At 39.9% G+C, this 15,326-nt stretch overlaps 1 protein-coding gene across 4 annotated transcripts in view; it reads left to right on the top strand.

Moving 5' to 3' along the window:
• Positions 1–15,326, top strand: part of NT5C2 (5'-nucleotidase, cytosolic II) — a 68,745-nt gene that overhangs the window by 22,221 nt on the left and 31,198 nt on the right. For 2 of the 4 annotated variants that reach the window (XM_061372586.1, XM_061372587.1), the window contains exons 2-3: positions 3,753–3,873; positions 14,983–15,056. In XM_061372586.1, the coding sequence (XP_061228570.1) occupies positions 3,753–3,873; positions 14,983–15,056 (195 nt within the window). Of the gene's footprint in view, positions 1–3,752; positions 3,874–7,767; positions 7,845–13,381; positions 13,601–14,982; positions 15,057–15,326 lie in introns of those variants that run through there. The other 2 variants (XM_061372588.1, XM_061372589.1) reach the window with 2 other exon arrangements.

Raw genomic sequence — 15,326 nt, 5'->3', positions numbered from 1 at the left:
TGTGTGAGTACCTGGAAAAAATACACTATGGATAATACTTGAAATCAGCCAAAATCTGACAAAAGAAGCAAATGGCCTTATGTCAAAATATGTGCTAGTTATCTCATGTTCTTTTGGTCCAAAGCATATGTGTTTCATAGTAGCTCTGTATCAAAGCTTTGAAACTGAGTTTTTAAATACTTTGTCAAAATGAACCCTGTACCATAAATGCTATCAGATGCTTAATTAAGACTGCACTAGCAAGGAGCATGTTTGCAGTAAATTATGGGGAGGTGTTTTGGCATGTTTTATCTATGTAAAGATTTCTATTTTTATGTGAAGCTATTTACAGCTTATCGATTTCAAAAATAGATCTGTAACTAAAGAAAGATGCATCGGATTTCACTTGCTCAGAGTTGAGAATCTTGCCTGGCTGGCTGCCTGCTCTCTTAGATGTTTATCCCAGTGGCTTACAAGTGTATGGAGTTATTCAGCCCTTCTTATTTTGCTCTCTCTACTTAGAAGGCGGCATTTATATTCAGGGATCAGGTCCCAGGTCTCTTACCCACACAGGTAGGCTCATCTTCACACCTTTGAAGCATCAGAACAATTTCATTGAAGTCTGTGGGATGTTTTGTGTGAGTAAGTCTTTTGGGTGGAAAACATCCATCACAATATCTTTTGTCAGTTGTTACTGTTTTATTTCAGAGCAGTAAGCTATTGTCACAGTGCCAGTGGAGCCTGCTAAGCTGTAAGTCTAAGCCTTTGAGTTCATGTAATAGAAAACTTTAGCATAAGATTTTTTTGGTTTATGCTGTGTGAACACTAAAAGAAAGATTTTAATAAATAAATCAGGGGAGAGGTAATATCTTTTATTAGAGCAACAAATAGAGTTTGAAAACTTAGACATGCTTGTGTGTCCAAGGTCTTGTCTATTTTTTTCCAGCCATACCAGTTGGTCTAATAAAAGATACTGCCTCTGTCTACAAACCTTGTCCTGCCTATGAACTCTGTTCATCACAGCTACAGCAAAATACTGCTGGATCGTTAAAATAATTCAGGCCTTTTTTGCTTATTATGGAAACTTGGATTTTTCTGGTTTCTTCACATCTCAGCTTTTTGAATCCCAGCACATATGAAATGATGCTGTCTGGTTTCTGCTACTGTAGGGGAGGGTTTCACCCTATAGGAGCTTCAGCAGCTGCACCAATTCCTCATCTCAGAAAGGATGCTATAAAAGGTAGCCTGCTAAAATTCTTCTGCCATCTGGATCTTAGGGTATTTTGTAGGATACTACTGGTGAACTATCAGATGTCTGGCATGGATGGCTGCTGGGAACAGTCTTATCCTAGTACCTGTGTCAGCATCTCTGATGTGCTGTTATGGTGATGGGAAGCAGAAGTGGGAAGAAGAGGCTGGCAGAATGGAGTCTGGCTTTGGCTGGGGGTGTAAATCTTTCAGCCTTGCTATGTGTCTGGCTGGGTAAGCAGAATAGTGTAGGCCTCCTAAATGGCAGGAAGCTTGGATTTGGACTTGTTTCAGCTGGAAGACCTGAAAGACCCAGAGCTGTCTTAAGTGTCGTAATTCCAGCCATGCAACATTTTTTTCAGAACTATTTAATATGCCTTTTAGAGGCCTTAAATGTATATGTCTTTTGGATCTGAATCTGTAGCTCTAGGTCAGTAGCTTTAAAATAGCTCCAGGTAAGACCAGGGTGGTGATGATCTGGACCATCTTGAGATATCCAAGGGGTAGATGCTTTTCCAGCCTCTGGGGACACAAGCCCTTCCTGTGGTTATGAGTCTTGGGGTCATAGTAGATCCCTCACTGTGCTACATACCTCTTGGCTGCTGACCTGGAATTTGTCACTTCAGCACAGCCACTGCTCCTCTCCCAAGGACTGCTGCAGCCCTTGCTGCCATAAGGAGCATTTCTGTAGGCAGCGCTGTGTGAAGTGAAACAGGTTGATGCCTGGGGGCTGTTTAGTTCTGTGCCCTGTGCTGCCTTCCATCTGCCTTTGGCCATGGCTTAAATAGTTGGTAATTACTTATAAGCCCTTGATGGTGGTGGCCTGGGCTATTTTAGAAGCTGCTTCTCCCTGCATGCCCTGTTGTGGAAGTTGCGGCTGGCTGTAATGGCCTGTCACCCTCGCGCTGTGTTGACCTCCTCTCCTGGGTGTGTTGCAGGGAATTTGGAGGGGGAGAGCTCTCAGCTCTGGCATGCAGTCCCTTGGGCTGCCTGCCAGGGCCTAAATTTGGTGACCTTTAGGATATGGCAGAAGATGCGTTTGTAAACCTTGGTTATAGTAACTGGGAGACAAGCAGAGAATGCTGGAGGAGGGAGGATTTACAGGCAAGCTGTTTGCCATCTGTTTGATTTTTATGACCAGCAACTAGTAGGTAAATAGACTAATAAATGCTGTGATAATTGCAACTGTTGCTCTTTAATCAAATTTAAAACTAAAAAACAATATACATATTTCCTCTAGGAGAGCGAGCACATGTGTGGCCACTGAAAGTGCTGTGACTTCTGATGCTGGTCTGGACACTTGCTCTACTCTCTACTTTGATGAAATCATCTAGTCTCCTTTCCATAAAAAGAGGGCAGTCATATTTTAAAGGTGTCTAGAAATGGTTTCTGTGTCATTACCCGTGTAGCTTGTGGGTGGTTTTGTTTCTTTTAAGAAAGAGCAAACAAGCCAGGCCCTGTGGTCCAGCAGTTGTGTGGGTTACACAAGAATGTGGTTTCATGTTATACCTAATTTGGTATAACTGTGGGATGCGTCTCCCACCCCGTTCTTCACACTGGCTCTAATGATACCATTGTGGCAGGTTGAGCTGGGTTCAGCCTGCTGACCAGTGGAGAATTACCCAGGTTTTGTTTGCTTTCCATCTGTTAGTTTTGATGGGGGAGGATTTGGACTTGTGAGCTGAACTGACCCGCTGTGTGGCTGGTTCATCATCCCGCCTGGTGCCAGGGACACAGCAGGATATGCATCTGGGTGGAAATGGGGGGCAAGAGAATGTCCCCAATGTGTTAAAAACACAGTTGGGGAAGGTACCCCTATTTCCTCACTGCAGGGCCTTCCTAATGATAAGGACTGTTTGGTGGTTTGGTTTTGACAAGCAGGACTTGTGAAAGGGTGCAGATATTTGTGAAGGTCTGCTGGTGAAATGAATCTTCTGGTGATTGCATTGCTGGTGTTACAGGTTTGCAGTGTGTTCCTGCTCTATCTGAATGTGGCTGACCTGCAGAGGATAAAGGATCATCTTTCTACTTTCTTTCCAAATGTTTCTGTTAATTTAGCATCAGTTTGAAGTTTTGTCTTTCTTAGACATCGAATTGTCAGGAACAAGGCTCTATTTTTGCTGTGTGGTAGAAGTGGCAAGGTCAGTCCCACTGGGGTTTTGGGGGTTTGCCCTGCCTCATTTTTCTCATGTAGAAAGAGTGAGTTTTCCATCCCCTATAGCTAGTGCATATGAGTAACTCTAGGGTCAAAAATGAAAAAAGTCTGTTTCTAAATGCATTTTCACCACAATAGATAGGAATGTCTTTGTAGTTTCAGCCTCTTCCCAGCTCTCTGTTTTAACACCCTGTCTCACCAAACTTCTTGGAGAAAAGCATCTTACTTGACCTGCAAACTCAGATCATTCCACCGGGTGCTTTGCAAGACTTCCTGAGTGGCACTGCATCTCTTCATAGCAGGAAACAGACGACTTTCTGGTAAAACAAACCTTGAACTTAAGCAAGCTTTTCTTTTCTGTCTCTTTCAGAAATAAATAAGCATTTGAAGATGACAACCTCATGGAGCGACAGACTCCAGAATGCAGCCGATCTCCCTGCAAACATGGATGGGCATGCCCTGAAAAAGTACCGACGGGAAGCCTATCACCGGTGAGTCGTTCATGTAACCCCAAAACTAAAGTGCTGATACAGAGGGAAACAGCCTAAGCATAAAAACCACATTTCTTGGGTTTTGCTTGTTGGTAAAACAGAAAGGTCATCCTCACCTTCCTCGCAGAAGGGTTAGTAGAAGGGAACTTGGAATATTGCACAGTACTGGCCTGAAGGAACTTACAAACAGTGGAGCTGATATACATGTACTAGAGTGAGTGAGGGTATGCTTTCTTTAATCGAAGTTAGATTTTGGGATAGAAGCTTTCAAGTCGAGAAATACTCAGCATTAGAAGTGTTACAGTAATTATTGGAGTGCACACTGGGAGAGCATAGCCTTAGGCACTGGAATGCACAAATACGAATAAAAAGGAAATAGAATGAGATCAGAAATTAAGTGTTTGAGAATTATATTTAGTATGCTAAATTGTGTGCACCACAGGAGCATGTGGAATCACTAGGCAGGATCTCAGCCTCCTTTCTGTGGTAGATGTGCTTAAAACCATCTTTGCTGTAAAACAATTATTGTCTAAATAAACAAGACAGTACAGGATAAAAGAAATGTCACTCTTATGTTTGGGAATCAAAGTATAGACACTAAATTGTTTTCACAAGATCCCGTTGGAGCTTTGGTTGAGCCAAGAATTTAGCCCACAGCTCCCAAGATTCCAGGTATAGAGCATAAAAGATGGATACAGTCTGTATCTTTATTAGATGTCTGGACTGTTGCGGAGCTAAAAACAACAGCATCGAGTAATTGTCAGTATTCTGTTTGTGGGAGGTGTATCTTCAAAGTTTAGCTTGTTTAATTTGGGAAGTCATGCAGTGTGATTATCAGAGTATATTCTGCGGGAGTTGGGGTGACATATGTCTGATATAGAAACAGAAAAAGAAGTCAAGCTTCCCAACCTCATGCTTAAATGCCACGTTGCATTTGTGATTCATATATGGTGATATTTATGAGGAAGTATTCGAAAATGTAAGGTATCTCTTGATTCTCCATGAGAAAACTGCGTTAGCATCAGGCTGTGCAAGGTGCATAGGCTGTGCAAGGTGCAATATCTGAGGATAGGTAATGGATCCTGTGATGAATTTCTGAAGCTTTTCAGTTTCCAGTGAAAATGTTTGGACACATGTCTTATGTGACAGCATTATTTGAGTCTCTCTGTGTTAAGTGTTTTGTCAGACATAGAAATGTCTAATGAATGTAACTATATATGTCATGTGAAAAGCAAGGGATTTTTTACCATTCCCTGGCAAAGTCTTCACCTTGTTGAAGTCGTTGACAGGTTTACATTTGTGTCACAATTTTACATATGATTTTAGTTGTGTTACTCCTGATGTAGACTGATGGAAATAAAGTCAGAGGAAGGCTTTTTTTTTTTCCCCAGAAGTATTTCCTCAACATTTGTTATGGTTAGGTGCTGACAGTCTGCTAAGTGTTGTACAAGATCCAAAGGAAGCAGTACTTATCCTTAAGAGCACACACATTCAAGTCCTCATCATATTTACCTTACTCGTGTAAGAAGTCTTTACTTTCAGAATTTCCCTATGGAAGATGAGAGTTCACTCATATAAAAGAGGGTTTCCCAGTAGGAGCTGGGATAGGTAGTCCGAAATTAATCTGTGGTACAGTTTAAGTGCCCTTTTTTAGAATCTAGAAATGTTTTACTGAAAGCATACTGGGCAGAAATGTTGCTAGCACTTCAGATTTTCATGGAAAGCACAACACTGGAAATACATTAAAGGGAGACACGTATTTTTTTAAAACTACTATCCTCTTTTAAAAAGAGAGAGAGAGGGAGTGAGGGAGACGGAGGAATGGGAGAGAATAGGAGAACCCAGTGCCAAGACTGTAGTATAAATCTGTGCTATTAATGGCTTTGGTGTACCAGTTTCATGGGAGTTATTTTGATAATCTAGTATTGTAAGAATCTGAAACAACCTCATTCCAGTGGCAGTGTTGTCAGATTTCTATTTCTGGTATTTTTGTGATCTCAGGTGTTAACAGATGTGATGTTACTTAAAAGGTAAGTGCAGATTCAAGGAAGGACTTTAAGATTTAAGGATAAAGAAGGACTGAGGTATTTCCTCCTTGTTGTTTTATAATATGTATTTTTTAGTATTTTTATGATTGTTTAGATGTGGAAACAGCCATTGGTTCTGGGATGTAACTTTGTTTCAGTGAGGTCCAAGTATGCTCTGACTCTTGGATTATGCTAAAGCACTGGAAATTTTATGAAAAGAGAAATATGAAAGACAAGGCATTCATTCTGAAGATTCTTTTCTTTCTCTTCCTTTTTATTTCTCTTCCTCTTTCTTTATCTTCCAGTCTCTCTCCTTTTTTCTGTCTCTTTTTATTGTTACTCTAGCAGCTAAAGGGAAAACCCTTGAAAATGTGAATCTAAAGTGACTTAGAAGCAAAAACAATGAAAAAGAACACTGAATTTAAAACTGTTATTTTTTGGGTGTATGTTTTTACCTTAAAGATGGTCTCAGTGATTTTATAGACCCAGTCCTGGAAGGCTGAAGGAGCTTGGCACCATTTACAGATGAGCATAAATGTAAAATGGGACTGGCTTTTGATAGCAATGTTGGAAGCCCAATTGGGCTCAGAGTCATTCATTAGGATTTTCTAAATGCTGCTAGTAATGTGTGGTTTTCTGAAGTGTGGCGTTTCAAAAGCTTGTTTCATTGTTTGTTTACCTCATGCTTACCTAAGTATCAGTGGAGATACCTATACCAATGGTTTTAACTTTCCGGTTCTCATGAACTATGCCAGATTTGACATGCTTGAATTGTAAGTTCTGAAACAGCATAAAATAAGGTGAAAATTTTCCAATATAAACAAAATATTTACCTTAAAAAACCAAAAATAATGTTCTTGTGGGTGTGAAATGTTAAAAAAAACTTTATTAAAAAAATAAGCTCTGAAGATGCCACTCTAATAGTCATATTTTACTGTGGTTGTTCATACTAGGAATGTGTTTTTTCAGGTGTAGCACTTCTTATTGTATCATACTTGATGGATGGATGTTCAACATATCACGTTGTTGGCAGAAATCCCAGCTGAGACTGGTTTAACTGGTGTAATGCACACTGACTCAGAGTACGATGACTATATCATAATTGTGTCTGAATGCCATAGGCAAGAATGTTCAGAATCAAATATTTATAGCTGTTTTCCTCACATAGCTGTTTTCCTCCCCAGAAGTTTTGCTTGGTGTTTGGATCAGTTTGTATAGCTGCTTAAGAAATTACAGTATTGAGGTTACTGATGAAGTAAGCAAAACTTGTGAATGTGAACATGTGTACTGTGCTGCAGAGAGGCTATAAAAGCAGCATCGAGAACCAGAAAAATCTGTAGGGGAGGAGAAGTGGTGGGGATTTATCTTCAGGGTATTTCTGATGACTTTAACTAAGACTTTCAGTTAGATAGTGTTACTATCAGCCATGAACCTTGTTATACAACATTGTTGGCGCCTGTTGGAGGTGAGGTCTAGAGATGAATTAATATACAAGCTAGATGTTATTCATTCTCTAGCAGAGGTCACTGGTAAGAGGATACTGCAATACTGTGCTATTGGCAACATACATTTGAATTCGGAAATAAAATGGATGTGTAGTTGTTAGGTGGCTTTTCTGTAGTGTGTGTGCTTGTGAGGCCACCTCCCTCATGCACTGCTTGTTGACTTTTCCGGGTAGAGGATAATCACTAGATCATTTGTTCTGGAGGAGTACTGTCATTTAACGTGATTGTAATTAGGCAAGAACTAGGTTGACTCTGAGCCACCAAATTGCCCTAGTGTCTATTTTTTAACTTGGAGTGAACACTTCTAGGCACTCTCTGGATTATCTCACATAGCTCTTTAGGGTTTAAATAGCAACCACATCTAGTTAAAGCAAATAATGGAAAAAGTTGGTGTTCCATCCACTCTTGTTACTGACAGTTACCAAGATCCAGGAAACAGGTATTTGCATTTATATTTATTTATTCTGGTTCTGGTTAAACAGGGCAGTAAAGCTGAAATGGCCTGTTTGTTAAACATACAGATTTTGGGATGCTTTTACCATTTTGCATCAGAGTAATTTGAGACTTCTCATCCTGAATGTGGGGTTTCTGTTGTTGTTTTAGTTTTCTTTTCTCGCTCTGTTGTTTACTGGCTAGCGCAAGGGATGTGGCATTGTGATTCCTAATCCTAATTCTCCTGCTGACTGGTCATAGTGTATTGAATAAGTTGATTCAGTTTTGTGCTTCAGTTTCCTTTCAAAGCATTTTATGGTGATAATCTGAGTTAAACAATTTAAGCTGTTAATATTCACTGAGATCCTGAATAAAAGAAAGTTATATACTCTAATAATGACAAAGCAAAAGGATTAACAATTGGTTGTTTTGATTTTGAGGGTTAAAGATGTTTTTTAGTTTGTTCAGATTTTGAAACTTGGGCTATTCACTGCTAATTTAGTTTTAGTTTTGGTACTGGATTGTCAGCAATTGCTAGAGGTAGGGATGTTATATACTAGGCTAAGAGGTTGGAAACTGCTTATCCATTTGGGTAGCTGTACATAAATTCTCCTTAAAATTCAGTTCACTGAAGTAGCAAATGAGAAAAAAATCTTTACCAGTCTGAAAATGCTCTTTTCATCAGAGATGTGTGGTCTTTTCATGTAACTGCATGAGGTACCTCTGTAGGCGCTGCTGGCTATTGTCTGTTCTCATATGTCTTGACGCAGCTTCCTTGGACTCATGGGGTGACATGCATGTAGTGAAGAGCAGCATGTGGCTCTCTGTTTATTTTGCTTTAGTGCTTCAGCCGTTGGAGAGAGGAGGGAGAGGGAGTGCTAAGGCAGCAGAATGGGTGAGCTTATGAGAAAGCAGAACACTTGCCAAATTAATAATAAAGAAATTACATGGAAAATGTCCCATGATCCCTAGTCTTAATAGTTTCACAGGGCAGACGGGTGTTATTTTGGGATGGAATCCATAGTGAGCTTCTTGGCACTTTGCTGTTGCCTGGGAAGAAAACCCAAACAATGGAAACAGAAATGGCCAAAGCTATCTCCTTCCATCTGATTCCTGCTGAATTTCAGGGGGAAGTGCTCATGGTCATGTTTCTGGATACAGCTTCATCAGACTTTAAAGTTCCGGTTCTAACCTGATTTTCTAGTTTTATGTTACTACAGTTTTGCAAGGATGGTTAGTCTTGTGAAACTAGGGCACTATGTGGAAATGTTACTAGAAGTGGCCAGATTATTTTGATGCCCTTCCTCTGTGTTGCCTATCTGATACTGCTTCATCTGCTTAAAATCATCCTGATCCCAAACAGTATCTCTAAATATGACTGCAGACATACTGACCTATTAGAATATTCCTCTTCGGTTGAAGAAGGAATAAAGTGAAACTCCAAAAATCTTAATATTGTAAAAAAACCCCACCAAACCCTAAAATGTTACGATAAATAATAACATATGGAATGGTCATTACCTGCCTAAAGAGACAAGGCTTATCAAAAGAATGATTACGTTGAGTTTAGTAGTTTAAAGTAGTTTTATTCCTTATCCCCTCTAAGACAGGTACGAGAGTATCCAGCGCCAAAGACAAAACATCCTGATATACGTTAGTATCTTCTTAAGGTTGCTCACAGGATTTGTGCCAGATAAGTAAGGTCAGTGAGGGATTCGTCTTAGTTCGCTGCTGGTGGTAGAAGTCACCTGTAACCATAACTATAATGTCATATAGTGAGACATCTCCCCCAGCAACACAACATCTGTAGACTAGCTAGTAATACTGAGAACATCCAGTTATCATAAGATTAGTGGAATTTTTATTTCATTATTAGCCTTTCTTAAATGCCTGTGGGGAACTTGGGAATGGGAGGCTCCACTTAGTACCTCGTATTTCTTTTTAACTCTTCTGTCTTATTAAACATGGAAGTTGTCCACAAAGTGAAGATTAACCAAAGTGCATGAACTTTTAGGAAGCAGGAATCTGAGCCTTCTGGCTAATTAGTTCCTGTTTCGTGACTGGCTCAAGCCCAACTGTCCACCACAGTCTTCTTTAAACACGCATGTAGGTCATGCTTAGCCGTTCCCACTGTATTTGCTGTTCCACTCAGCGCTGTTGCAAGTTTATGTGTATTTATTTAATTTCCAGTAAAATATACTCTCCCGACAAAGTATGATTCTTGCTGAAGGCATTTCCAGACACATTTGGAAAATCATTATTAAAGTGTACTGTTCCAGAAACCTTGCCTCACATTGTTAGTTTTCACCCTATGAGGAATTGTGAGGCACGTGCCAAGTTCCTCCTTAGCTGTATCATTCTGTGCATTTTGTTTTATTTTGTTGGTCATATTACCAGAATATTATACATACAAATTTAATTCAGGGCACAGAATACTTTTGATATTTTGTACAAATAAAATAAAAACATTTCTCTGTCTGCATTCGCTTCTCTCCTGTGTTACTTGAGAAGAGTTGGGATTTAGGTTCCTGCCTTGGAATTGATTGACAAGAACAGTAACAAAAATGAGATCAGTTCTCTTGTAAAAATATAAAGGACTGTGAATTGCAGTGTTGAGGATATCAGGGCTCTGTGACTCTTTCTGCATGCTCAGCAGTTCCTTCTTCCTTGCAATACAACACATTTTTTCTCTTATCCCACACAATTCATAGAGCTCTAAAAGAAAATAAATACTGTCATCGAGAGCCTTCTGCTAGGCCAAGTTGCAGGGTTTAATCTTTGAGAAGGAGCTCATTAGAGAGGAAATGTTCTTCATGGTTTTTCTTAAACAGCTCAAGTGCATTTTTCTAAAGATGTGGGTCTGCTAAGCCACCCCAAGTCCAGGCTGCTGTCTCTCCACTCTCAGCTGTGCCCTGTACTGGCTCAGGTAGCTCATGGGACTGGATATGGACCCTTAACCAGCTTCCCCACAAGCACCAACTGCTTCACCCATGCTGCACAGGGAGTGCAAGACTTTGGCGATTCACAGGGCTATTCCTCAAAGCAGAAATATGAATCTTTTTCATCCAGAAGGAAAGAGTTTCTATGAAGGCAACAGAAGGACAATGTCCTATTTAAGAAGATGCTCTGGTTGCAGAGGGGTGTGGAGCTGGGGAGTTGTGTTTAGGCACCTATCTCTGCCTCTCAGCACAAGGAATGGGGAGGGTGTTCTCGTGCTATGCCTGCTGTTTAATTTGTCTTACTGCCCAGAACTGTTAGATTTTTAAATCAGCTTAATTTTTAACTCCAGTGCTCCTATTTAAAACAAATATGTTCTGGAAAAAAATCCCACCAAACTCAGGGGAACAGGAAGTGTGATTACTTGGGACTGTCAAGTAGAAAAATTATTGTGGATCAAAATTGACGTACTAAAAATGTTGGGTGGTTGTAGTTTTCCTCTTATTCTGACTTTATCTCTACTGCTTGTAATCTGGAAGCTTCTTTGATTTTTGTTCATCTAGATGAGCTGTTAAATACTTGTCATCTCATCCTTTCCTTTAGAGACTAGAGCATCATTTCTCTCAGGTGGTTAGGGTCCTTAAGCTCTTAGTGTTGGTTTTGCTTTATAGTCATTAAAAATAAATCTTGTTATTTCTTTATACCATGTCTTCTGTGAAGACATTACACTTTGATTGCCAACAGACACATTTGACAGGCTACAGATCAGACTGAGAGTACATTTGATTAGGATCTAAGCACAGCTTTGAAATGGGCTAAGTCTACAGCTTCTGAGAAGCACGTGGATCTTCCCAGAAACTGCTGTGGTGCTTTAATCTCAACTTTTATCTTTAGTTTCTAGGATACTGCAGATATTTACTACTTTAAGTAAACCTCCTATATTAAGTTGATCAGCTTCTGGGAGTAAATATTTGTAAGTAACTCCTTAGCCGCTTCTGTCTAGGGGGGCACTGTCCATGGGAGACATCTTCCTTTATCAGGATTTAAACTTGAGGTTCTGAGTGCCTGCAAAATAACCCAATATGTGGGCCTTCACAAGAGGAGTGAAATTGATTCCCTTTTTTTTTTCCCTTTTTTTTTTTTTTTGCCACAGTTTAGTCTGCTGTTGAATCTGTCAAGGCATATCCAAGTTTAAATCGATTACAGTGTTTTCATTTCCTGCCCTGAACATGTTGTGTAATAGCCTTCTTTATCTTTTTGAAGTATTTGCTCTGCTTCATTCCAGCATTGGTTGATGAATTAATTACCACGTCAGAGCAGTCAGTAGGAACCTTGAAGCCTGCCAGGTCCTGTGTACTGTTGGGGCATGATTAGACCCTGCCACATATGGTTCTAGGTCATAGGCAATATTTACAACTTGATGGAGAAAGAGAGATCTTCGCCAGCTGTTGCCGAGAGGGGACTGGTACAGTAATTTTCATGTTTAAGTCATAAGACTTATTTTTGAACAAAAAAATGCAAATAGATATTGTTTGTTTCATTGCCTTTAGTAAACTTTTCAAGATCTTCAGTATCAACACGTGCTTTTTAGGTTTTTTTTGGTCCCAGGGTTCAGTTTGTAAATACTCCAAAAGCAAGCAATCAAAAAAATGTCAGGGATTAGAGATCTTTCCATGGTTTTTGGTCATTTTGGTGTCGTCATCATCTAAACATAGGCAGGCTGGACTGGAAGAGATCTCCTGGGTCACAGCTCCCTTGTTTTTGCCTTTCACAGGCGTTGTCGTATTACCCTTTTTATAAGCTCATCCAGCTTTGTCTTAGTGGGTTTTTTTTGTCCTCATATGGGAAACTGTTCCCAAATGTTGCAGTTCTGAAAGGCTTTTCTGAGCTGCTTTAAATTTCCCTTTCTATTCCTGTCCTCTTCAGAAGGTTGGAGAACTGTGCTTCAGGGGTTAAGGTTAAAGGCAAGAACAAAACTGGACTCTTCAGGTTGGACAGAAAATATTACCAGTGTTTCCTGGAGATACGTTGTTCCTTAAAGCTGTGCACTTTCAGAAACAAACTGCACAAACATGAGATCAGAAATTATGTGCTTGAATTGGCTAATAAATAATGCTTCCTGGCATCAGCAGCAACAGAATGTAATCATCTTCATTATACAAACTGCGAGACTGTGTTTAGTTCGAAATAGCATTTTGCATTGGCCGCTTGTAAATCACAGTTATCTTGATGTTAAGACAAACACGGATTCAAACAGCAGATTTGGATAATTTGCTCCACCTACTCAAAAGCCAGACATTTCAGGAGTAAATTTTAGTGATTTACGATCCCAGCTTGTATTTCCAAAAGTCGTTTCTTTACCAGTTTCCATTTTTTTCCCCATCACTTTGTCTTGTTTAGGTAATACATAAATCTATCAGAAAAGAGCATCATCTATAACCTCTGAGGCCCCTTAGTGACAAGCCCTATTGTCAAAGGCAGGCACTTTGCCAGGAAACTGTGACTCCCAGAGAGAGTGTGCAAGGTTAGGGGGAACGTATACTATTGCCAGAGAAACTGTATTCCAAGTGGATTTGTGTGGAACAACAACGATATCCAGTGACTGGTTAAATTAGCCACAGATGTGTTTTCTAGAACACTGTCCAAGAAGATACACAGTACTTTAAGGCTTGGTTCAGACATACTGATCTTCTGAAGTCAAATCAGATCCAAGCAAAATTACATCGGTACTAGGGAAGCTTTAAAGGAATTCTGTAATATGATTCAGACAAGTAGATGAATCAGACTGCTGCGAACTAAACAAGGAGCACATCGGTGAGAGATGAGGTAAGACGACTTGCATAGAAGTGCGATAGTTTCATGTTAGCAGTTTGCTGTTAAAATTCAAGCTGCGGTGGATTGACACGGGCAGTTAAATGGGCACATTGTAGGGGCCACCTGCCCAGAATGTGTGTGCCAAGGAGGATCTCCCTGTGTGCTTGCTTCTAGCTTTTTGGAACGTACGAGTGCTTGGCTTTGCACTTGCCGTCTCCATTGCTGTGAGTCCCTGCGCTGCCACTCCTACGCGGCAGTGCTGCCGATGTCAGTTTTTAAGAGGGTAATTGCTCTGCTGAGGGCAATGTACTCAGTAAATACTTGGAGAGTTTTCACATATTGAAATCGTACAGGTGAAGGCTCTGCAGCTTTTCTCACACAGGAGAATTTTGTCTCGGCATCCCAGCTGGAGCGGTATGTGGGATTTCTGTCAGAGGTCGGTGTTAAGAGGCTCGGCTTCCATCCCACAGCTGAGTCTTGTTCTTAAAGTTCAGATAAAACAGACAGTGGAGGGAAGTCCTGTTGAGTTACAGCTCTGCTATAGGGTTTAAAGTTCTGGGGAATCATAAACAGCTTAGTTACTGTAGTAGCTGGAATAGGAAACAAGAAGATATTCTCTAACCTATTTCTTCACCATGCTATTTATTTGAGCTAAATTAAATATGGTGTATTAAAATGCTGTCATCAAAAAGGACCTGTATGTATTCAGCTTAGATTCTTACTGCACTAAGCATTAATAGTAAAATTGGAATTTTAAAAATAGCAGGGGTTTGAGGAGTTTCAGGGGAGTTATAAATGAAAAGAAATATTTTCACAACGGAAATAACATTCTTGTGGAGGGAAATTTATCTGTTGCTTTTTTTTTAGAGGTTTTAAAAATGTTTTTAATGCTATTGGTATAAATGTGGAAACTGAACTGCTTTGAATTTCCAGATACAGTTCCAAAGAGAGCTCAAATGCTGGGAGTTTATTCACATAAATGTTTGTTTCTTTTCCTTGTTACCTCTTTGTAATAATTTCTTTTAATCAAGCAAATTGTGCTCCTGTCTTCTGCTTCCAGTTTCCTCTCACGTGATCGCTGAGTTTTGCTTCAGGAGATTTTGCGCTTCTATTCTTAGGGATTTTTGCAGGTCACATGCAAAGCCGTGTGTGTGCATGCATGCGTGTACGTCTTTAGACAGCATACCGATAATTAGAATAACCCTACAAAGTCATGACTTTGCTTCAGGAGAACTCATGGCAAAAAATGAAGCATGCCTCCATTTTCAGGTATATTTTCTGATTTTGACCTAAAAGAGGCAGACATCCCGATGGCTGGCACAATGTGTTTGATTTAAAGCATGATTATTTTCAAAATGCTCATGTCTATAGCTTTATTTCATTTCTCTTTACAGGGTCTTTGTTAACAGAAGTTTAGCCATGGAAAAGATAAAGTGCTTTGGTTTTGATATGGATTATACACTTGCTGGTGAGTATCTCCTTAATTATTTTTGTCATTGAGTTATTTTCAAATATTGCCTGTTGTTAAGCAAAACCCTGTTACTGGTTGGGCTCCTCCAGTTAGCAGGTGCTTCTTCTGTTAGCATATATACTGTTCACTATTCATTGCACTTTAATTTTAGGTATTTCCCTTAAATTTGTTATCTGCAAGCTGCATTTGATCACAAGCCATGTTGCTGTGCTACAGTTTCAAGTGATTATGAGTGCCAGGGAAACCAAAGCTAATAAGTCTAATTGC

This window comes from Neopsephotus bourkii, unplaced genomic scaffold (genome assembly GCF_033783945.1).
Source record: "Neopsephotus bourkii isolate Nb327-2 ecotype Australia unplaced genomic scaffold, CSIRO-AGI_Nbou_v1 NB_1615, whole genome shotgun sequence".
NCBI classification, from domain to species: Eukaryota; Metazoa; Chordata; class Aves; order Psittaciformes; family Psittacidae; genus Neopsephotus; species Neopsephotus bourkii.
The sequence above is the reverse complement of the archived record's forward strand: the minus strand, read 5'-3'. Positions and strand labels throughout refer to the sequence as shown.